Here is a 24,103-nt window from a genome sequence, read left to right on the forward strand (position 1 = left end):
ACCGTAAAATGGGGCGATTAGGGATTGAGAGGCGAATCGGGAAAAAAACGGGAAAATCTTTCGATGCTCAATATTAGTTTTATATTCGTTGCAAAATCTTCCATTTTTTGTAGTTTAATAGTAGAATGTTGAAAGTTTACAAAACAACTCTGAATATGCATGATAATAGCTGCTAACTTATAAAAAATCACGTTTCAAATTAACTTCCTGTGGTGGTAATTATTTTAGTGCTAGAAACTTTGCTCTCTTTTATTTATTTGATAATAATAGAAGACGACTGTGATTTATAAACGTTATTTAGTGTTTGAACCATCATATATATTAAAGGTAAGTCTCAGTTGTTATTGGTTTTAATGTATTTGATAAAATAAAAATACATGTCAAAATCTGTTGTTTTTGGGGATATTGGGGACGTCTTAGGTACAAATAACAACGAAAAAAGGGTCAATTGGGATGAGAATACGTGAAATGGAAACGACCTAAGTATAAATAGGTACAGGTTTGTAGGGTTGTCTATGTAGTTATAACAATATTTTTTAAATTTGTTGGTAAAAATCTGGTTTATTCATGATGTTTTTGTCTAGAACTTTTATTCAAAATTATCAATGTGTTATTTTATTGTTTGGTAAATATTTATATTATCAGTTAAGTATTGTTTTCTATTATTAGATATGCCTCGCGTGTGTCTATCAAAGAGTGCAAAGCCTTATAAGAGATATGATCCCTTAATATTAAAAACAGCAATAGAAGCCTATGAAATTGGGAATAAGTCTTTAGTTGAAATAGCTAAGCAATTTAATATAAGTAAGTCGATTTTGCACAGACATGTAACAAGAACAATGAAATCTCAAGGTGGACAAAAATGTCTAAGCAATACATAATAAAATATTTAATATTTGTTCAGAGTGGAGGAGAGGTGACATCTCCCATGTACTACTAAATAAATTAATTAAAACCCTACAACCCTAGCAAATTTCTCATTTCGTCCCAATTAACCGCAATTTCCGGGTAAATAGGGATTACACCTATTTTTGCTTTTTTTGCTTAAACTGGAATGCTAGTTGCGTAGTTTTAAATTGGACAACAAATATGCCCCCAAGACTCAATCATTTTCATCCTGATATAGCATTATATACATCAACAACTACCTTAAAATTGGTCATAAAGTTGGAATTTGTCCCTAATCGCCCCATTTTACCGGTACCTATTAGAATAAAACGGCAATTTCATACTTTAAACCCTATTAATTAGTAAATATTTGGCGCAAAATGGGTGAAGTAAAAACTTGTATTCCACCCGGACGAAGTTGCGCGTGGAAGCTAATCATTGTACTATATTGTTACTTAATTGGTTACTATTGTGTTGGAAGCTAATTTACTGTATAATGCCATAGGAGTACAAATTGCAGGTAGCCTGTGGCGTGAGTTAGGATAGGTAAGATTTAGAGTAGAGTCAATGTGGAATATTAACTTGACAAGAAATGTGTATCAATTCCGCATATAGCGACACTTTCCACCCTCACCTCAAGCCACATCTTATCATATCATAAATATATATAAAAATGAATTGCTGTTCGTTAATCTCGTTAAAACTCGAGAACGGCTGGACCGATTTGGCTAATTTTGGTCTTGAATTATTTGTGGAAGTTCAGAGAAGGTTTAAAAGGTAGATAAGTATGAAAATGTTCGGAATTAAATAAAAATAACAATTTTATTTTTTCTTTGATGTGTCCCCCGTCGGACGGATTCCTTTGTTTGTTTTAAGTTTATTTTATACAAAGGGGCAGCCGTTGTAACTATACTGAGACCTTAGAACTTATATCTCAAGGTGGGTGGCGCATTTACGTTGTAGATGTCTATGGGCTCCAGTAACCACTCAATATCAGGTGGGCTGTGAGCTCGTCCACCCATCTAAGCAATAAAAAAAATGTAGGTAGGTTTTTTTCTATATGTCTATCCTATTTTTTAAGAAAATAAAATGCGCAGTATTATTCAAGTATGTATTTTTAAGCGTACTTTAAAAACTATTGTTATATTTTTATCATCATGTTACATTAGTATAACATAGTATTTACAAATGTGGCCCCGTAGTGCTCTTTTTCATCAGCTAAAACAGATACAAATCAACAAAATTGATTATAAAAAAATTGACAAATCATTGAAAATATAAGTTTGAAACACAGATCAGTTGCTATATATTTTTATTGTATTCTAAATAAGTCAGCATCAGAACTAAGAGGTCTCGTATACATTTTATTAAACCAAAAATATTTTTTTGAGTAGTTCATTCATTTTGTTGTAAGTTACAAAACATCACAATTAATAAATAATAGTGTTACTGGTGGTAGGACCTCTTGTGAGTCCGCGCGGGTAGGTACTACCACGCTGCCTATTTCTACCGTGAAGCAGTAATGCGTTTCGGTTTTAAGGGTGGGGCAGCCGTTGTAACTATACTTGAGACCTTAGAACTTATATCTCAAGATGGGTGGCGTATTTATGTTATAGATGTCCATGGGCTTCAGTAACCACTGAATACCATGTGGGCTGTTAGCTCATCCACCCATCTAGGCAATAAAAGAAAAGTTTGCCTAAAAAGGTGATATATTCACCACATATCGGAACCACTATGTTGATTTTCAATCAGTTCACACGGAAAGGTGTAAATAAACGAACCGGTGTAAACGAACTCGACCTTTTGGCTCTGCACGTGGCGAAATTGTCATGTGTGTTACGTATTGGGAGCCGGAGGATGTCGGAGACTAGAACGGGCAGCCGGGAAGCCAATGTCCCCTGCAACCGCATTTGTAACATCTTCCATAGCCACCGTAGTAGGACCCTGGACGACCTGCGACAACCCCGAGCCGCCTGACACCATCACTATCGTTTCCAGTCTCTACGCGACAATAAAACATCGGTTATATATTAAACTAGGTATAGTAGAATTATTTTGTCCGTGCAGTTTGGGTCATAAAATTAAATATAATCGGAGCGGTGAAGCGAGTATTTCGCTCTCTCTTCCACTCACGAGCCTTATAGACGGGCATAGTGATGCGCATTATTGTTGTCGATAAGCAAAGATAGTTTTGGTACAAAACAAAGGAGTAGCCATTGTGTCACTAAAGAAATTCAGAGAGCGAATGCACAAAATCACATTTCTCTTCGACATATGTACTATAATTTGCAGGTAGGTACAACAAATTACCCATAACATAACAATGTCTCACCACCCTTCGTATACCGTCCCGCCGCCGTGTACCTGCCTTCGATGACTCATTTGTTTTTATCGATAATGGCGTTGCGCCCGCACAACATGCTCACCACCCTAGCTGGGCTATGTTTTATGACCCAAACTGCACGGACAAAATAATTCTACTATATATAAAAGTTTATAAGGCTTGAGCTCAAGGGAGGACAAGGAACACAAGGAGCGATTTCTTGAATACGAACGAATAAAGAGAATATTCAGTGGATTTTTTTTTCAAGTTTCGATGAGTTTACATAAGGTGAGTTTGAATTGGAACTCTTTGTAAAGAAGTATTTTTTGTTCATAAGGTCCGCAACTGTTTTCGTTGTTTTTTTTTTTAAAATAGAGATGTAACGTTTTTCTGACAAAATCTTACAAATGAATATCATTCAAAGTATTGTCCATTACAAAAAACAACATTCTAATATTCTGGGTCAGTTCAAATATATTGAAATTGAGCCATTCTTTATGGTCTGTATATGAGCGGAACTGGTGATCAGTCAATCCGTGTGTCATCGAACGGAACAAATAATATGGCCCCATTTTGGGGTTAAGACGTCTTATTTGAGGATTTCAAAGTATGTATCAACAGGTTCTAGAGCAAGAGCCCACGACAACCAGACCTTCGTTATTTTATAAAAGCTGAAAGTTTCTCTGTATATGTCTCCAACACAGGTAAGAACGACCCGCGATTATAGAGTTTCGATTGTGGTTACTTGGGCAGGTAACAGGCAGTAAAGGTATATAAAATAGTACCTTAAATTCGTTAAAGTATAAAGGTTTTTTTTTAAATATTTACTCCAGAATATCTTTAGAAATCACGATATCCGTTGCCGGACACTTTTTCCAGTTGTTACCCCCTGCCAGACACCCCTAAACTTTAATAAATTTTAATTATACTTTCGTTATACTATAAAAGCTAAATTTTATATATGTTACTTAGGGACTTATAAAAATATGTTACCCCAATAGCCGGACAGTTTTAATGGTTCTTACATCTTGCCAGACACATTGAGAGCCCGCTGTAGGTGCGAGCGCGAGGTAGCAACTGTTCAAGCGGGTGTGAGCGAGATAGAGTGCTTAGTCTATTGTGATCTTTTACTGCACATCAGCTGTCGTTTATAGGATTTATCCGTTCTAAGCAGTGATATCGAGGCGCTACCCGGGATGGGAAGCTCTGTCATTCTGGCGGGCGACCTAAATTGTAAACACATCAGGTGGAACTCACTCAACAACTGTCCTGGTGAAGCTGGAAAGGCCTCCGGGCCACCAGTAATCTTTCAATCATAAAAAAAAAAGGATTTTTCCTGCGTTCTTCAGGAAAGGAAAATTAAAACCATACAAAACATTTAAAAAATATCCAGAGTACCAGGAAGCTTTCAAAAATTTCCGTAACAGCGAATCAATTGAAAATTTAGATCAACAACAAAACATCTATAATAGAGGTCTATATGCAATGCTTACAATGTCCGTAATGTAATTGATATTGATGCTGCTCGACTTCAATTATTCATCGACTCCTATACAGTCTCTAATGTAAACGAAGCTTTTGACCGAAAGAAATTGCGAAATTTTGACGTTAGCAATCTACCACCTTGTAAAAGCGAGCTATTGCAGCAATTTTTGCGATCAAATTCTGTATATACCATTTGGAATAATGCTCATCTAAAAAATCCAACCTCATATGGAACCGGATAATGATGACAGGGTATTGAAAGATGACAAACACCAAGATCTACTACCGAGTTATGTTAGAGATTCGCTCAAAACTCAATCAGTGATTCAATTCAGTCAGTAATTATTATGACAAATTATTGTACATATTTTTTTTATTATTCAAATGGTATAATTTTTCTTAATTTTTTACAGAAACTGTATGAATAAGGCGATATTGATATCGCCTTATTCATCAGTTCAATATCGACGACAATGAGGAAAATTATAAGAACGATTAAATATTTTTCTTTGACATGTAATATTTTGTTTGTACTTTATAATATTAAAATAACATTTTTTATTTTCTATAATATTGCTATGAACGTAATAAAATAATTTTTTTATTGGATATCTTAAAAGATCACAATAGACTAAGCACTCTATCTCGCTCACACCCGCTTGAACAGTTGCTACCTCGCGCTCGCACCTACAGCGGGCTCTCAATGTGTCTGGCAAGATGTAAGAACCATTAAAACTGTCCGGCTATTGGGGTAACATATTTTTATAAGTCCCTAAGTAACATATATAAAATTTAGCTTTTATAGTATAACGAAAGTATAATTAAAATTTATTAAAGTTTAGGGGTGTCTGGCAGGGGGTAGCAACTGGAAAAAGTGTCCGGCAACGGATATCATGATTTCTAAAGATATTCTGGAGTAAATATTAAAAAAAAAAACCTTTATACTTTAACGAATTTAAGGTACTATTTTATATACCTTTACTGCCTGTTACCTGCCCAAGTAACCACAATCGAAACTCTATAATCGCGGGTCGTTCTTACCTGTGTTGGAGACATACACAGAGAAACTTTCAGCTTTTATAAAATAACGAAGGTCTGGCTGTCGCGGGCTCTTGGGCTATTCGGCAATACAAGGCCGAGCTTATTCATGCAGGAGAATCACTTTACGCGCCTCTGGTTGTATTGTGGCAGTTTTACACGGCTTCATCGCATTGATTGAGTTCGATACCGTTCCCCGGTGATGGTTTTGTTCGGTTCTAACAGTTTTAACAGTAAGTAACGGTTTTGTAGGCAGCGGCTTGGCTCTGCCCCTGGCATTGCTGAAGTCCATGGACGACGGTAACCACTCACAGGTGGGCCGTATGCACGTCTGGCTACAAGGCCAATAAAAAAAAAGTAACGCCGAACCGGTCATAATAAGTAACCGAAGTAACGAAATACACAGCATAACCTTCAAAGTGCTGACATTGTAGGAGCATGACCGAGCAGTCTCCTATATTTTTCATTCTTGGTTACTGTTTTTACCCAAAATTTCACTACCCGCCATGATGCGATGAAGAAATCCCTTCTATTATAGCGCTGCAGCTGGCGCTTACTAGAGTTGGTTTACGTTAAATATCACCCCGTAGATGTGTGTGTGTGTGTGTGTATGAACGAGTATACAGAGTGTGTTATAAGTGTAGTGAAATATTAAGAATGATTTTGTAATACCGGACCCACACGAGAGGGTGAAGTCGCTGTCGCTGTCACTGAATTCGGTAGCATTGTCGAAGAAGTTGAAATCATCGTCAAATCTATCGTCGGAATCGGACGATTGGACCCAGATTCTTCCGGAATTATCATCGTCGCTGAAAACATTGAACACAATATATACAAAATAATACAATAAATTCACATTCAAATTCAAATTCAAAATCATTTATTTCAACTTGGATGTCATCAAAAACACACTTGTTGAATGTCAAAATGTAAAAGAAAATGTTAACTCTACCACCGGTTCCAAAAAAAGGCACAGTCCTGAGAAGAACCGGCGAAACAAACTCAGCGGGTTTTTTTTTTTTTTTGTATTTTCTCAACTATTTTTTTTTTTTTTTAAACAAGAAAACATATTTACAGTATACGAAAAAACAATTCAAAAAATACAATTCAAATAAATAATAATAATAATGAAAAATGAAAAGGCCAGGAGCGAACGCTTCATTCCCACGTAGTGCCATCTAGCAAAAAATCCTTAACTTTATAATATGCCTTGTTGCACAAACGTTCCTTGACAGTTTTCTTAAATCTATGAACAGGTAGTAGTTGAACGTTTTGTGGGATCTTGTTGAAAAGTTGTACACCCAGCCCCCTGAAAGAGTTGCTTATTTTCTTAATTCGAGCCGCCGGCAACGCAAGTCTACGTTTGTTCCTAGTGTTCACATTATGCAAATCGCAGACTCTGGGGAATTCTACAATGTTTTTACGCACGTACAATAAATTTTCAAAAACGTATTGGGACGCTAAAGTTAGAATTTTGATTTCTTTAAACTTGTCCCTCAAGGATTCCCTCGGGTGCATATTATAAATAGCACGAATAGCCCTCTTCTGCAGGATGAAAATCGTTTCGACATCGGCAGCATTGCCCCATAGCAAAATGCCATAGGACATAACACTATGAAAATAACTGAAATAAACTAGACGTGCCGTATCTTCATCAGTATACGTTCGTATTTTTTTTACCGCAAACGCTGCAGAACTAAGTCTATTCGCTAACTTGCATATGTGAGGACCCCGCTGCAGCCTGGAATCAACTGTTATACCGAGAAAAACTGTCGAATCAACAAGCTCCAGTGTCTCTCCACTTACAATGATATTAGTGTCTACTTGTCTAACATTAGGTGTGGTAAATTTTATACATTTTGTTTTTTTGTTATTTAATAACAGATTATTAACACTAAACCAATGTACCACGCGCGAGATAGCATCATTCACATCGTCATAATCTTCCAATTGTCGTTTAATTTTAAACAATAAGGATTATCATCAGCGAATAATACGACCTCGTGACGGGTTTCAATAAACTTTGGTAAATCATTGATATACACAAGAAATAAGAAGGGACCCAATATGGGACCCTGAGGAACACCCATATTAAGTAAGACACCGGAAGATCTCTTTCCTTTAACGTCTACCTTTTGGATTCTTCCGGATAAATAAGATTTAATAAGTTCTAATGAAACGCCCCTAATACCATAATGGTGTAATTTCCTCAACAATGTATTATGCTCAACACAATCAAAAGCTTTAGATAAGTCGCAGAATACCCCAAGGGCATTATGCGATTCCTCCCAAGCCTGAAAAATAGTTTTAATAAGATCTACACCTGCATCAATAGTCGAACGGCCTCTAGTGAATCCATATTGTTTGTTATGAAGCAGGTTATTGGAATAGAAATGGTTCAAAAGCTGTTCCAAAATAATTTTTTCAAAAATTTTACTCAATGTAGGTAGTCCTGAAATGGGTCTAAAGCTAGTGGGGTCAAAAGTACTACCAGATTTAAACAGAGGTATTATTTTACTATATTTCATTAGATCAGGAAACACACCACTATCAATACAGTCATTAAATATTGTAGCAAGGTAAGGTGCGATTATATCAATAATGGATTTTATAACCTTAATTGATATTCCCCATAAATCACCAGTTTTTTTAATATTAATGAGCTTGAAATTATCAATTATGTCCTTTATAGTAATTACGTAATAACGTAATTGAACCTACTTTTACAGTTTAATTTCAGGTTTTTTATTCGAAGACTCGTCCGTGACGATCATGACCACGAATAATGTAAAGTACAGTATATAATACAATATAATAACACGGTATTTTACAACACGCTTCCACTCTGACACGAAAAGAAATTTTCCCAAAAACCCTCTATTAACACGGTACTTCTATAACACGTTAACGAGATTTTCCATCTTTTGATGTGTCTCCCGTCGGACGGATTCATTTTGTTTGTTTTAAGTTTATTTTATACAAAAGTTTAGGTCTTTTATTTATCGATTGAGGCACTACGAAGTCTGCCGGGTCAGCTAGTGGATAATAAAAAACATTTCGATAAAGGCTGTTAAAAATCACGACTTAATAAGAAATTAGGGCGTTAGAATAAAACACGAATATAATTTACTTACGATTCGTAGTCATTGTATTCCTCCTCCTCCTCCTCCTCGAAGATTTCGGAGTCTGACGTTTCGGAGCTGTTAAAGCTGACATTTCTTCTAAAAATAGATACAATAATATATAATTCGACTCGATCAGAGACAAAATACATATAAAACACTACATTTTTAAATCTTTACGATAATTAAGAAATCGTATCCTAAAAATGATCGCATTGTTATTCACAGTTGGTACAGTGAGCTGTACAAATGTTTGGTTAGTACACTAAAAACATGTATGAACTTATATTACTAACTATATTAACTTGAGTTGGATTCAAGTTTTAAGGAGATTCATCTTATACATGAATATGTTTGTTCTTTACCCACGAAATCAGCGCTTCGTAGAAAGAAAAAAAAAATACATATTTTGAGGTTGGTTGTACCAATAGAACGAATTACAATTTTGGATATCTATCTATCTATGTTTTTGTCTATATACAAACACTTTTATGTCTCACTTTTAAATTTCAACTCTGCTTTGCATATTCGAATGCACTTAAACTTTTTTTTTCTGTAGAAAAATTAGCCCTATGTACTGAACCCAGGTTCACTGCATCACTGGATACGATTACACGGGGTATCTTTCCTGTTAGATCACCGCCGCTCGTGTGCTATCTACTACAACGTTAATTTGTAAGACACCTAACAACCCTACTGTAAAATGTAAGAGGGATTATGTATTTATTAAATGAAACATGAATAAAATAGAGTTCATACCGGTCATTGGTTTCACTAATGTTCGATCGATCCGCTTCAGACTCGAGCTCTGTAATCAATACAGCTTCATTTAATTTTACAATATAAAATGAAAACACATTTTCAAGTATCACTGTTTCCGGTCTTCGGATGAAACTAATGAAATCTAAGTCTATTATTAGTTAATGAAGCTGTACTGCTTACATAACAATTTGTTATTTATTTATTTATTTTTTCGATTACATTACATATTCACCTTGTCTAGATTTAAGTAGTTCTTTTCTTTTTAACTTCGTTTCTTCTGGAAGTTTCTGTACCATCCTTTCAATAAATGTATCCAAAACTAAACTTTTGCATTCAGTAGATATTGAAGTCCTGAAAAATTATTACAATTCAAAAATTAGAAAATAGTCAGAGCGTCTCACGAACCAGCTGCAAGTTTCACCCAGCAATTTTCTTTCACGTGCACCGTTTTTTCCATTAGCCGTATGGAAAAGTAGTTATCATTTACGATATATATCTGTCAATATTAATTATTCTAAAACTTATTTACCTGCAGATTGGACAATCTTTTTTCTTCTTTTTCCACATCGATATACAATACAAACAGAAAGTGTGAGAGCAGTTCAGTGTAGTGGCTTTTACAAATAATTCGGCACATATACTGCATTGTAATTCACTTTCCATGACTTCACCCACTTCGTTGAATGTTTGTGTTGATGAGCCTTCACGAATCGGTTCAGAATCAGAATTGTTTAAGTGTTTCTTTTTCTCTGTTTCAACGCTCTGTAGTTGATTCTTTACCTAAAGAGGCATGTATAGTTTCTTTATCAAAATGAATTGCTATTAAATAAATATATAATTTTTTTAAGACAAATAGAACGATTTACAATTTTGGATATCAATCTATCTATGCTTTTGCCTCTATATACAAACATTTTTATGTTTCACTTTTAAATTTCAACTCTGCTTTTCAATAAACAAGTCAATTGTTAAGATGTTAAGATGTTGTGCTTATCTATAAAGAAGTACTTATAGTACATACTTGATGAATTTTATCATTGGCAGGTATATAGTGTAGTTTGTACCAAAGTAATTATCTCTATGAGTCAACCACAAGTGATACAGAAGTCATAGTAAATGCATGATTAAAATATATTAATGTCATTTTTCTAATCATACATTTATTTACTTCAGTAAAATAGCAAAACCTGTAAAATAGTTTACAAAAAAATTACAATTTACAAAAACAAATCGTAATCTAATTCTATTTCAAGGGAAAGCTGTCAGCTGAGTGTATTTGGTACTATATAGGTATTGAGTGACAAAAACACTTGTGATAGTTTAATTTGCACTTAAATTTAGTTTTTAAATAATTCTTCTAATTATCTATAATTGATTCTTTCTGCTGAGAGATAGACATGTGTGTTCCAGATCGAAGCGTGGGGTAGCCATTATACAATGCAATTGAGACTTCAACTTGCTTTAAGGTGGGTGATGGTATTCACATCATAATGATTACAAGTTCTGGTTACAACTTAAAACCAGGTGGGGCGTGAACTAGTTCAGCAATCTGTCTACAAAAAAAATTCGACGATCAGTGGTTTTGAAGGTAGCCTGGATGTAATATATTCCATGACAACACAGATGAATGGTCATTAAAAGATCAAACAAAAACCCAAAATATGTGTCAACAATAAAGCCGGCTGTACACGCTCGTCGAGACACCACGAGACAGGCCGAGGACGAGTGTGTAAATGGGACCTTCGTCTCATCTCGTGGCTTTCGTTCGGTCTCGGAAGCGTGTCGGTTTTTTGCGCTCGAGTCAAAGGATCTCGGGGAGTCTCGCGATGAAAACGAGAACGCGCCTGTACACACACACTCGTGCGTTTAACTGTCCGCCAACTGCGTCAGTTTCTTCTAAGTCCATCGCAATCGGTATACGAAGTTCAATTGATACAACGTAGTGTACATGATGCGGTCTGGTGTCAACTCTCTACGCGACGAGAGCGGACGAAAGGCACATGAGAGAACGAGACGAATGTGTATACAGCCGGCATAACATTATTGTTTGTGTTTTTTTTCCCTACCTAAGCTGATAGCCTTGAGAGGCTATATCAGCGTAACCTTAACTAATAGGTGAGCTCACGGGGCTCAAACCTGACGACGTTGCTAACACGAACCCTAGCAAGAGTCGTGCTTCGCAGAATCTACCACCGGACCGGAAACGCGACCCACTGAGAAGATCCGGCGAGATACTCAGTGGGCTGTGTCTGAGGGTTGTTTGTGTAAAAGGTGCAAACTAGTCTATAAATGTTACCATTTCCAGTTGATTTTGCAAGTTTTTTATGACTTCACTCGAGTGATCTGCTTGTTGTTGTATTCTCTCCGCCGCTAAAGCAGCCAATTCAATCTCTCTTGTTTGTACTCGAATCTATAATAATTGTTTCAACGTTTTAATTAACCTTGCTGTCGGCCTGTTTGTGTTGTTTTATTACATTAGTGATATTTAAAACAGAATCATTAATCTTACCTGCAGATCGGCTAGAGATTTCTCAGCTGCTGTTTGTGCCTCTTGTAGCTTTAATTGGATTTCTTCTCTCTCCTGGATCTAAAATTAATGAGTATTTTAATTTTTGAACATATACGTTATGTTAAAGAGATATCATTTTTTTATCACATTTTACAATAAAGATACTTCTGTTGTAAGTAATTTAAGACCAATGGTTATTACTATTTGTGAGCTCTGTAAGATTTTAGCAGGTGGCAGTGTAAGTTAAATTATCTATATGATTGGGTATGATTGAGGTGTTTTATAGATGGAATGTCATTTTTGCTACAATTTGTATAATTAAATTAATATGAATGTTACATAAATATCAATGTTTATGCTCTATGCATTGCTGAACTGCTATGGTTGGCACCCAGAGAAAGTTTCGGTAATAGTACAATAAATGTTGCATGGATCCTTTAAAAACCAATATTTTTCATGCAATTAACCATAGTCACAGCAAAATGCGACAGAGTTTAGTGGTACTTGATAAATTATTTAAGAGCCAGTAAAAGTACGGGGTGGAGACTTGGTGTCTCAGGAAAAAGGAACGCAAAAAGATTGAGGCGTTTGAAATGTATTGCTGGAGAAAGCTGCTACGCATTCCTTGGACAGCTATGAGAACCAATGTCTCCATCCTCGAAGAGTTGAAGGTCACCAAGCGCCTGCTGACTATGTGCCAGGAAAGGATCCGGAGTTTCTTTGGGCACATAATGCGATCCTCATTGCACAGCCTGGAGAAACTCACAATTCTCGGACAGATGGAGGGGAAGCGCGCTAGAGGAAGAGCGCCAGCTAGATGGGTTGACCAACCCAAGGAGGTGACTGGAGGCCAGATATGGGGAGCGGTACATATGGCGCAGAACCGGACCGAGTGGAGAAGATTGACATACAGTCACGATCCTCAGCATTGAGGGAACGACCAGAAAGAAGAAAGAAAAAAAGCTCAGCTGTTTACTAAAGTTAATCAAAAAACACTTACAAGTTGTTCCATTTTTGCTTTTTCCCCTTCACTTAGTTTTTTCATCTCTTCTTTTTGTCTATTTAGATCTTGTAGAGCTTTGATTTTTTGTTCTTCAGTCTGTTTGACTTGTTCTTGTAAGTTCTGTTTAATGTTAACCAATTCTTGTTCTAGTTCCCTTTCCCTTTTTAATTTTTGCTCTTCAAGTTCTTTTAGTTCCTGTAATTTATAAATAATATTATAATTATTTTTAAAGATCACAATAAACTTAACATATTTCATTAAAATCACCTTTTCTTTTGCTATCCTTAACTGTTCTGTTTCTTTTCTAAGCATTTGTTCTAGCTCTATTTTTTCTTTATATCTTATTTCCTCCTGTTCCTTGATTTTAGTTTCTAGTTTCATGAGCATATCTTGTTTTGAAGAACTCTCTCGGTTTAGTTCAGAAATAAATTCTTCCCTTTCTTTTAATAGATTTTCTTTCAGTAAATTGTTCTCGGTCATTAATTCGGCTTCGGTTTCATTATGTCTTTGTATTTGATTCTAAATTGCAAAAAATTTTTATTATTGTCTAAAGTAAGAAAACCACTATAAGTTTGGAGGATGCACGGGTGGGTACCACCACCCTGCATATACCTGCTTTGTTGCAGTAATGCGTTTCAGTTTCAAGTGTGGGGCAGCTGCTATAACTATACCGAGACCTTAGAACTCATATATCAAGGTGGGTGGCAACATTTACGCTGTAGATGTCTATGGGTTTTCGTAACAACTTAACACCAGGTAGGCTGTGAGCTTGTCCACCCATCTACACAATAAAAAAAACAGGAATTTTGCTAATTTCTCTTCTACCACAAGATGTTTTTACTTCATTATGAAGTTGATAATTAAAATACCTTCATTGTAATCGTATCTAGAGGGGTTGAACCCACAAGTTTAATATGTTTATAAGGACTACAGAAGTTCTTACCGAGCTATATAATGCATATTAAACTAATAGAGTACTTTTAATTATGTTAGTTCATTTCAATTATCACCAGTAGGCCAATAATGTAAACATGTTCTTACCATTAGTTCAGATATTTTGCCTTCCATGTCTTTTCTAACAGCTGTTAATTCTGCATCCCTTTGTTCAATGAGAAAAACCTTTTGTTTTTCAACTTCATCCTTTTCTCCCTGTAAGTTTTCTATTTGTGATGCGTAATCATTTTTCAACTGTTGTATCTGTCTATCCATATCCAGTTCTAATTGTTGTTTTAATATCAATGATGTTGTTTGCATTTGTTTAGCATTCTGTATTTTGTCTTCTATATGTTCAATCTCATATTTCTGGGACGCTTCAAATTTTACTTTCACATCATATGCGATGTCACCATCAGACGTGTTTTGGGATTTTTCAATCTTAAAACGTTTCCTCGGTGTCTCAAAATCATCATTAGAATGAATATATCTGTATAAAAATTCTCCAGAGGGTTCCAGGTTAATAATGTCTTGATGGTATAATCTTTTGCTTTTGCCTTTGCCAAGTTTTGTTCCATTAATTTCAATACCAAATGTACTTCTGTCTTCGATGGTCCATTCGTTGTCGTTAGTTTTCTTAAATATGCAATGGTTCCGTGATATTGATAGAAAAGGTATAATTGCCTCATTTTGTGTAGCACGTCCAACTGAAAACTAAAATGAAAGAGTAAGGCAATGTAGCACAGAAAGCAGTTAAATGTATGTTATTTAATTATTTGCCTAAGATTCATGAAAATTCCCGAAAACAATGTTAAGAAAAAGCTTGTAGAAAAAATATTTAAAAATAATCACTTCGTTAGAGCTTAGATGAATCTCATTCAAATGATTGAATTCATCTTTTAAAGGTTTGCAAGTTATTAGTTTAGGTAGAATTTCATCGTTCATTTCAGATACTAATAAAAAGCACCGTATTTTCAAACTGAAAAATTGTAATTTGTAATCAAAACACAGAATAGTAGTAGTTAGACAGTTAGTAGTTTTACTTTTCCAATTGGAAAGACAAAGGTGTCATACCATACAGCCTAATTTTTTATATATTTTTATATATGAAAAAGGATTTTATGAAATGAAATGAGATTAATTAATATGAAACATGGCATGAAATGAATTTTTTTGTATTGCTTAGATGAGTGGACGAGCTCACAGCCCACCTGATGTTAAGTGGTTACTGGAGCCCATAGACATTTTTTGGTACTTTTTTTTTGGTACAAGCCCATAGACGTCTACAACACAAATGCGCCACCCACCTTGTTAACATATAAGTTCTAAGGTCTCAAGTATAGTTAGAACGGCTGCCTCACCCTTCAAACCGAAACGCATTACTGCTTCAGAAATAGGCAGGGTGGTGGTACCTACCCGTGCGGACTCACAAGAGGTCCTACCACCAGTTATTACGCAAAATTATAATTTTGCGAGTTTGATTTTTATTACACGATGTTATTCCTTCACCGTGGAAGTCAATCGTGAACAATTGTTGAGTACGTATTTCATTAGAAAAATTGGTACCCGTCTGAGATTCGAACATCGGTGCATCGCCTCAACACGATTGCACTAGACGTCTTATCCATTAGGCCACGACGACTTGGAATGAAATGAAATGAAACGAAATGAAATCATATGAAATGAGATGAGATGATATGGGATGACATATAATCTCAGTAAAATGGTGGTCATTTACTGAGACTTTTTCAGTGGACTTTTTGGAGGATCCCGAAAAGTGACGTCCAGCGGCTTTGTTTCATTTTCCCACATTTGTGCACTTTCGCAGATATTAAACAGGTAATATTCCACCGTCATTACATATTTAAACCTGAAGAAACACTAAATGGACAAAATAAAACAAATCACACAACTCCACACCTCGCGTTCCCGCCAAAAAGTCAAACAGATTATTATTTTAGATTCAACATTACAGACAATCGACATTAAATATATTTTTTAATATCCTGGATTCAGGTCTTTTAAGACACATTAGATGTACCGTTAAAAGTTTTATTTTGTTTATTTTTGAAATAAATCAAAATGACAGCTCACCACAATGACGAATTTGCTGAGTATTGCAATTTCAAATGTAAATCTATGTCTTTTAGTTAGAATCAAGCTATGGAGAATAGAGGTAACGAGCAACATTTTGTATAGGTAGCAAGGGAAAAAGTGTCCCCCTGTAAAGACCAAGTTATTGTTAAAAGACTCACCGAAATAGCGCTAGTTTTGGAGAGTAGGACTAAGAAGTACCATCTAGTATATTAAAAAAAAGAGAGAGCTAATTAGAGTAATAGGAATAAGTGTTTTTTTTTAAAACAGTTCCATATATATACTACCCCACGCTTCACTTTAATCTAGCACATTTCACTCTATTTAAAACTACTTCATATCGTTTCCTCTTCATACAATAGCGCTGTGGAAGGTGGAGGTAAGGAGCACCATGTTTATGGGACAAGTTGAAAAACTGTCCACCTGTAAACAGCAAATAATAGTTCGACGACACATCGAAATGGGGCTAGTGTAGGGAGTGGAAATTATATGGCCTGTACCCTAACCTATAACCTAATATTTTATATACAAATAATCAACATTTAGTGCGGCTTAGTTTTCGTAAAAATTTGATTGGAATCTTAGTAATGTCCCACCATTTCACTGAGAGGACTTTGGTTTAACTGGTTTTCCTCACGTTTAATTTTCTTTTATACAGACATGGTTTCGTCACTAAAACAATAAATTAGGCTGTATGTTCAAGTAGATAAAATACAAAGAAAATTCGATGAAAAGTGACTCACCTTTTTATTACTTTCGAAGATGTTCTTATCACGAGTTATCACTCGCGGAGTCTATTCAGGCTACAAACTCTGCAGGCGCTTGTCAGACCGGTTGATTCAATAGATGGCGTTGGCCGTATTAAAATAGCATAGGTACGAAAATAACAATTTTTTCGAACTTGTGATTTGTAGGTATCTTTTTTTGACTAATTAAGAGTTGGCAGTTTTATTTTTTATTTTTTTTATTGCCTAGATGTGTGGACTAGCTCACAGCCCACCTGGTGTTAAGTGGTTACTGGAACCCATAGACATCTACAACGTAAATGCGCCATATACCTTGAGATATAAGTTCTAAGGTCACAGTATAGTTACAACGGCTGCCCCACCCTTCAAACCGAAACGCATTACTGCTTCACGGCAGAAATAGGCGGGGCGGTGGTACCCACCCGTGCGGACTCACAGAGGTCCTACCACCAGTAATTACGCAAATTATAATTTTGCGGGTTTGATTTTTATTACACGATGTTATTCCTTCACCGTGGAAGTCAATCGTGAACAATTGTTAAGTACGTATTTCATTAGAAAAAATGGTACCCGCCTGCGGGATTCGAACATCGTTGCTTTGCTATATACGAATGCACCGGACGTCTTATCCTTTAGGCCACGACGACTTCAAGTAAAAAAGTAAGAAAATAGGTTATAATAAATAAATGATACCTACACACAGAAGTTCTACACACTTCTCTACTTCTGTATCGAATATATTAAATGAGGTTGAGTATGGTTGGAACCGGTCACCGTCCTCGTCGAACCCGTCGCTTGCGACGAAGGGCTCGACGAGCGAACTAACCCATAGACACAGCCCACTGAGTTTCTCGCCGGATCTTCTCAGTGGGTCGCGTTTCCGATCCGGTGGTAGATTCTGCGAAGCACTGCTCTTGCTAGGGTCAGTGTTAGCAACTCTCCGGTTGAGCCCCGCGAGCTCACCTACAAACGTTAGGGTGAAGCTGAAATAGCCTCTCAAGGCTATCAGCATAGGTAGGAGAGAAAAAAAAAATGGTTGGAAAAAAATATATTTTGGTTTAACTATACCACTGTTTAACTCCGATTAACCATTGTTTTAATACGAGTATGCAAGCCCGGATCTTTCTTAATTCATAATCCACAATTTTACAAAGCACAGGTTCGTCCTGAGTATTTTAATTGCTCTCTTAACGGGGCTGTCAAATATGTAGTATAAAATACCTGTTGATTGAACATTGATTGAGATTAATATAAATCCACACAGAAGAGAACTGTTAGGATTGTCGATGATCTTGATCTCACGATACATTTCATGGTTTGGAGGTTCTTTTAGTATAAAGTGACTTTGTTTATTGGTATGGTGTACCCTTTTCATGGATAATGTGTTCAAGGAAGATCGCGTCCTTTTTACCAGCATAACTGAAGTCGCTAGGGCAGAGTTCATCTACAATGTGTTTCAAAGGATCATTTTTGCTATGTGCTAACCTACAGGAATAAATTTTCCTCCACGATATTTTTTTTCTGTTCCTTTTCAAAAAATCATAAAAAAAGAGTCTTCAACGATACGTAAAGGCGGTGCCCCTTATTGTTGTTGTTCATGAGCGACGGTGTGCACTCACCATCAGGCTGGTTTGTATGCTTTTTTGTCTTCGATGGTATAAAAAAACGTGTGGCACTCGGGAACTGCCGTGGTAAAGCTATTGCATAGCATTTTTTATCAACTTATACAATTATAATTAGACAATGATAATTTAACATTAAAACAATAATAAAACAAGACCACGCTATATTAAACATTAATAAAAGCAAAACCTTAACTGTTCCCTTCACACTCATAAGCAAGACCGCGCGAGAGAGAGATGGGCAGACTTTTCATGATGCGCATGGAGTGTGACGTCACGCCACGCGCTTATTCACAAACACTACACAAGCGCAACGTGTGAATGTGTTGAAAGCGAGCTACATAGTAGGCGTAGTGGGGGTGTCAGGTTATTTTCGTTACGGAATTTCTTAATTCGGTCGCCGCGCACAAAGCCCGCGATAAAATCTAAAGTCGTCGTGGTCTAAACTAGTCTAAAGGATAACACGTCCGGTGCATTCGGGTTGAGCGATGCACCGGTGTTCGAATCTCGCAGGCGGGTACCAATTTTTCTAATGAAATATGTACTTAACAAATGTCCACGATTGACTTCCACGGTGAAGGAATAATAACATTGTGTAATAAAAATCAAACCCGCAAAATTATAATTTGCGTAATTACTGGTGGTAGGACCTCTTGTGAGTCCGGGCGGGTAGATACCACCGCCCTGCTTATTTCTGCCGTGAAGCAGTAATGCGTTTCGGTTTGAAGGGTGGAGCAGCCGTTGTAACTATACTGAGACCTTAGAACTTATATCTCAAGGTGGGTGGCGCATTTACGTTGTAGATGTGTATGGGCTCCAGTAACCACTTAACACCAGGTGGGCTGTGAGCTCGTCCACCCATCTAAGCAATAAAAAAAAATCTATGCAAGAGCATAAAAAATAAATTTAATAATATTAAGGACAGCGATAGGGCAATTAAATAAGTTATAAATTCATTTTCAAATACGTATAGGTAAAAATATTATAATGAAGCTACCATGTGATCAGGAAAAACCTAAAATGTCTAAAATGTCTTTGAAGTCGTGTCCCAAGGTGGGTGGCGGTATTTACGTTATAGATGTTTATGGGCTCCGGTAACCACTTAACATCAGATCGTAGGTCGTGAGCCCGTCCACCCATCTAACCAATAAAAATAAAATAAAACCAATGAGCCACTGTATTGTTTAAGCATTATTTTATCTTTGAGAACCATTTTTACCAGTGAGCTACTCTTGTCTTACAAAGTCGATGAAAGTGAAAGCATGTTCTCGTGCAGATAAAACGAATAGATAGAGGTCTTTAATACAAACGAAGCAGACTTTAGTACTCTCGAAAAATGCAAGCGTCGCTTGTGGATATGCATGAATATTTAAGGGGTCTCCCGTCTCATCTCCAGTTTGTTGGTTTCCAGACGTTGAATGCTTTAGGTGCTTTTTTTACAAACTTTGGATAGGTGAGATTATAATTTATGAAAAATTAATTTGTGTAAAAAGTCTGTATTTTGTCTTGTCATTATGTATATATGAGTATTTCAATATTAATATAATCCTGTATGTCTATGTAGTGTCGGCTTAGAAAAGCACCACCCCGTCTCTTCCCATAGGCTTACTAAAGGCGACTAAAGGATTCACCGTAGAATAAGCAGCAACGTTCTCTGGGTATTTCACCAGCTTATCATTACTGGACAAAACCGCGTTTACCTATAATAGGGTCTTGTAAGCCCGCACAGGTACTGTCTTGGCTACTTCTGTCGCAAATCGTTCGTGAATTCAGGCTTTAAAGGTGGGACAGCCGTTATGTAATACAACTGAGTCTTCGACCTCATGTCTTAAGGTGGGCGGCGGTATTCATGTTGTGACGTCAGTGGCCATGGGTTAACATTTGATACAGGCGGACATGGGCTCGTTTATCTTTTTACGCAATAAAAATAATAATCGATATTGGAAGTGTTTGTGGATTATTAAAAATGTTTAGGTTTCTGCATTATGTTCGGTTGTACCGTTTATTTTAATAATTTTAATAAAAATTTACTTCAAATAAAAATTAAATTAAATTCATCTAATTATCAATCATCAATTTTCAGTATCACTTGTTTGCTAAATTTAGTGTGATACAACTTTAATTAAATATCACAGTGAAATAGAATAAACTAGAAGGCAAAAAGGTATAATTGAGATTTATACGTAAGAGAAAAAACTGGGCAAATGAGTCGAGTCTGTCGTCGTGCGGCGGTGCGATCGTTGTTGGAACGATTCCCTTCGGCCTTCAATATATCAATGTGGACAGCACGAAAATTGGACTGGACCCTTGTTAATGTCCTGTACTTAGGCCCTTCCGCTTCTATATCTGATTATTTATTTAAGACCTATTAATACGTCCGAGCCAAAGGTAAAAGAAACGACACACCACCTTCCTTCTTGTGTCTTGCTTCAGTATGACGTCTAGTGTATCTTTCATAACAATATCTACGCTATAACGCACAACTATAATTGACTACAAATAAAAAAGAAGAAGTTTTTAATTAGGGCCATACGGTTTTTTTAATATTGATAATTTTATTGTAATCTTACTGGTTCTTTTTTTGATGAGAGTAGACCTAAAACTTGTCAACTCACACCCGGCCATAGAACGCAAGGCTAGAAAAAAAAAGAAAAAGAAAAAAAGGAGACTATCGCCGACCGCAACGCGCGTTTTATACACCCGCCAATTGTTTTCATCTCAATATTTATTTTGGACTTTTGCTACTTTTCTCTTACGAACTCCTACGGACGATCATCATCGTTGTTGTGCGAGTGTTATATTAGTTTAGTGAACACAAATAATTTAGAGGAGTGCTATCAGGCCTACCGCCGCCATTACGCGTCGTCCACTAGTCACGTTTTCTGGATTTTGCAGCCTGCAAGAAGCTGGCGACGGGTTAGCAGGTACTTTACTACTCCTTTTAAAATTAATAGAATTTGCGCACCGCGGTGGTCAAAATTTCTAAAAGATTTCGTTTTTCTTACCACTTACTGTCGAATAAATAATTTTTCATAATTTCCGTTCGCTTATAATTGTGTTCTAGTGATTTTGTACGATTTTATTATACGTATATAACTATTTACCCAAAGATATTATTTGAGATGATTGTGTCATCGCTATTTTACCATCATACCACCAAAGCACGGTTCATCCATATTACATGAGCTACTGCGATGTTCTACAGCGCTTTTCCAGTATTATTTTTTACCACGTTTCATCTGGCTCAAAAATAAACTCCCCTTTTTAATGTTTCTTGAGCTTGAAGGCATACATATCCTTAAGTTCTTCAAGCGATGTTTGATAAGCCTAAGCGATTGGTAGTGTTTCAGAGCTGTACCTGTGGTATCTATGTCAACAATTTCACAAATTTTCTATTTAGTTGGGCCAATAAACGCGAACAAATCAATCCAAAAATATTTCTATCAAATAGTTTCGGTACACATGGTAAAGACTTGCTTACGTATTAAAAATATAAAAGCGATGAATACGTCATAGCAACAACATTGAACAAGAAACTATGTCTGGCGGCAAACTCACGCACAGGCTCATTACTGATTTGCTTCATTATAATTTTGCTACCTATACTAGAAATATAATAGAAAACTTTGACGCTTTCCTTTCTATCTTCTTTGGCCTGGCTTATCCTGTTTACGCGGGATCAACTTTCCCAATCACGCGACGTCATTCTCTTCGCTCCTGTGCATCATTTTGCTTAAGGGCCACCTTTTTCACGTCCTTATTAATCCACGAAACATGGACGCTTACACAGAAAGAAGAGAGAAAACTCCTCGTAGCTGAGTGAAAGGTACTGAGAAAGATACTGGGACTAGTTCAGAGAGGTGACGGCGCCTGGGGCGTCCGGAAAAACAAAAACGTGGAGAATTTTGGTGAGCCGAATATTCTGGGGGAGATGAAGGCGCGGGAGCTCAAGTGGCTCGGGCATGTAGTGCAGATAGAGCAGGATTGGGTTGAGAAACGGGTGTGTACGCGGGTGTACCGGAGAGTCGCCGCCCCGTGGGGAGGCCCAAGTACCGCTGGCTTAACGCTGTCTGGAAGGATATCTACGCGAGCTCCAAGTGCTGGATGGCAAGGCGTTGCACAGCGCCAGGATGAATGGAGACGTTTATTGTCGGAGGCCAAGACCCACTTCGGGGTCATAACTTCAGCGCAGTAGTAGTAGTAGTAGTACGTGGTTTGTCACCTTCCTCTACCTTTTCTTTTTGTAGCCATGGAAAGGTACCTAATGAAAGGTGGTAAGTGGCAAAGTAATTAATATTCGACTCATAACCTCCCCTAAGTGCTTCGGATCACATGCCGCTTGGTGACATGCGAGAAGAAACGGGAGGGCGGGAAGGAAGTAAGTAAGTAAGCTCTGCATACATCTCGAAACAGCAACCGGGTGACGTAATGTGTCATTTCCCGAGCCACGTTGGACGCACCTAGAGGGGAATCTGGCGGTCATGAGTTCTCGACCGGCGAAAGGCACGATAGGCGGACTTCGGAGAGATTCATTATCACTTTTACACAAAATCATTTTTTGACAATGTTTTTCATACAAATTCATTATTCAGTAAGACATAATAATTTCATTCAAAACATGAAATTCGAGAATCAAATTATTATAGAATGTTTTAATGAACATGGTATCCTACCTACTCGTATTCGTATTTTATACAGGCACATACTGAAAAATAGGTATATCACTGCGAAACAATTTTTTTTTTATTATGGAAGTGTCATGCTACAAATTATAGCAAATATAACACCTTTTAAATCAATAATAATGGACATAACCACGCGTTTTCGTTTTTTGATTTCAATGCTTTAAGCTTGTACTACTATAACAGAGTATGTACACAAGTCAGGCACAGAAACTTCCATCAAGCATCAATAGATGTTGGAACAAAGACGTATAAGTTGAAGTCGAACAGCCTCGATCCGTGCTCGTATCGGAACTGAACGAGATCTCGCTTTGTTCGTAAACAATGTGCAATGGACAAGGTTTGCCATAAAACTTTTCCAACTCGAAAATAGAGTTCAACGTTCTATTGCGAGTACAAACAAAATTTACAAAATGATGGATAGCAAAACAAATATGCGAGGAGTAGAGGATTTGTAATTAAAGAAAATGGAATACATTTAAAAAGGATTTATATATAAAAAGCCGAAGAAAATCAGGTCAGGAAGAAAGTCAGGTGTTGTAAAGTGTCAAAATAGAGCAACTTCTAAGTAGTCTAATCAAAACGGTGTATGTGTAACCGCTGTTTTTTTTAAATCATCTGTCCATCTGTCTATCGCCTCTTATCAAAATGGCAAACATTCGTTTTTGATAGATGCAATTTCGCAAATCTATGGTACCAAATATATTAAAACTACAAGCGGTAGTCTTTGAAATAGACATATGTACATATGCACTAAAGTAATATTTTAACAGTCTATGATTTCAATTTTGCAGGAAAGCGTAGGTAGTGTTTTAATTTTTTTACATGAATGATTTGTCTAGTGCAATCATTCCACTAAAAGCAACAAATCTTCTGTACGCTGCAGAACTTAT

At 36.5% G+C, this 24,103-nt stretch overlaps 1 protein-coding gene across 8 annotated transcripts; it reads right to left on the reverse strand.

The window, feature by feature from the left end:
• Positions 1-1,985: 1,985 nt before the first annotated feature.
• LOC114244686 (uncharacterized) lies at positions 1,986-15,111 on the reverse strand. Of its 8 annotated transcripts, none has more exons than XM_089731943.1 (12): positions 14,919-15,111; positions 14,175-14,780; positions 13,401-13,652; positions 13,131-13,328; positions 12,131-12,208; positions 11,918-12,031; positions 10,151-10,401; positions 9,854-9,972; positions 9,619-9,667; positions 8,872-8,955; positions 6,410-6,546; positions 1,986-2,892 (listed from the first exon to the last, which is right to left on the reverse strand). In XM_089731943.1, exons 1-12 carry the CDS (start codon positions 15,009-15,011, stop codon positions 2,759-2,761), a joined length of 2,115 nt encoding a protein of 704 aa, XP_089588069.1. In that variant the 5' UTR covers positions 15,012-15,111; the 3' UTR covers positions 1,986-2,758. The 8 variants fall into 8 exon arrangements, with proteins under 8 accessions (XP_089588069.1, XP_089588075.1, XP_028032372.2 ...); XM_089731949.1 differs by having other exon boundaries at positions 6,419-6,546; positions 8,872-8,958; XM_028176571.2 differs by having other exon boundaries at positions 8,872-8,958.
• Positions 15,112-24,103: the final 8,992 nt, after the last annotated feature.

Source organism: Bombyx mandarina, chromosome 12 (assembly GCF_030267445.1).
Source record: "Bombyx mandarina strain Sakado chromosome 12, ASM3026744v2".
NCBI classification, from domain to species: domain Eukaryota; kingdom Metazoa; phylum Arthropoda; class Insecta; order Lepidoptera; family Bombycidae; genus Bombyx; species Bombyx mandarina.

Coding starts and splice junctions, on each gene's coding strand:
- LOC114244686 (XM_028176571.2), bottom strand. CDS start 15,011: ATGAACGATGAAATTCTACCTAAACTAATAACTTGCAAACCTTTAAAA. Junction 13,329..13,400: donor TAAGGATAGCAAAAGAAAAG/GTGATTTTAATG, acceptor TATAAATTACAG/GAACTAAAAGAACTTGAAGA. Junction 12,032..12,130: donor AATCTCTAGCCGATCTGCAG/GTAAGATTAATG, acceptor CAATTATTATAG/ATTCGAGTACAAACAAGAGA.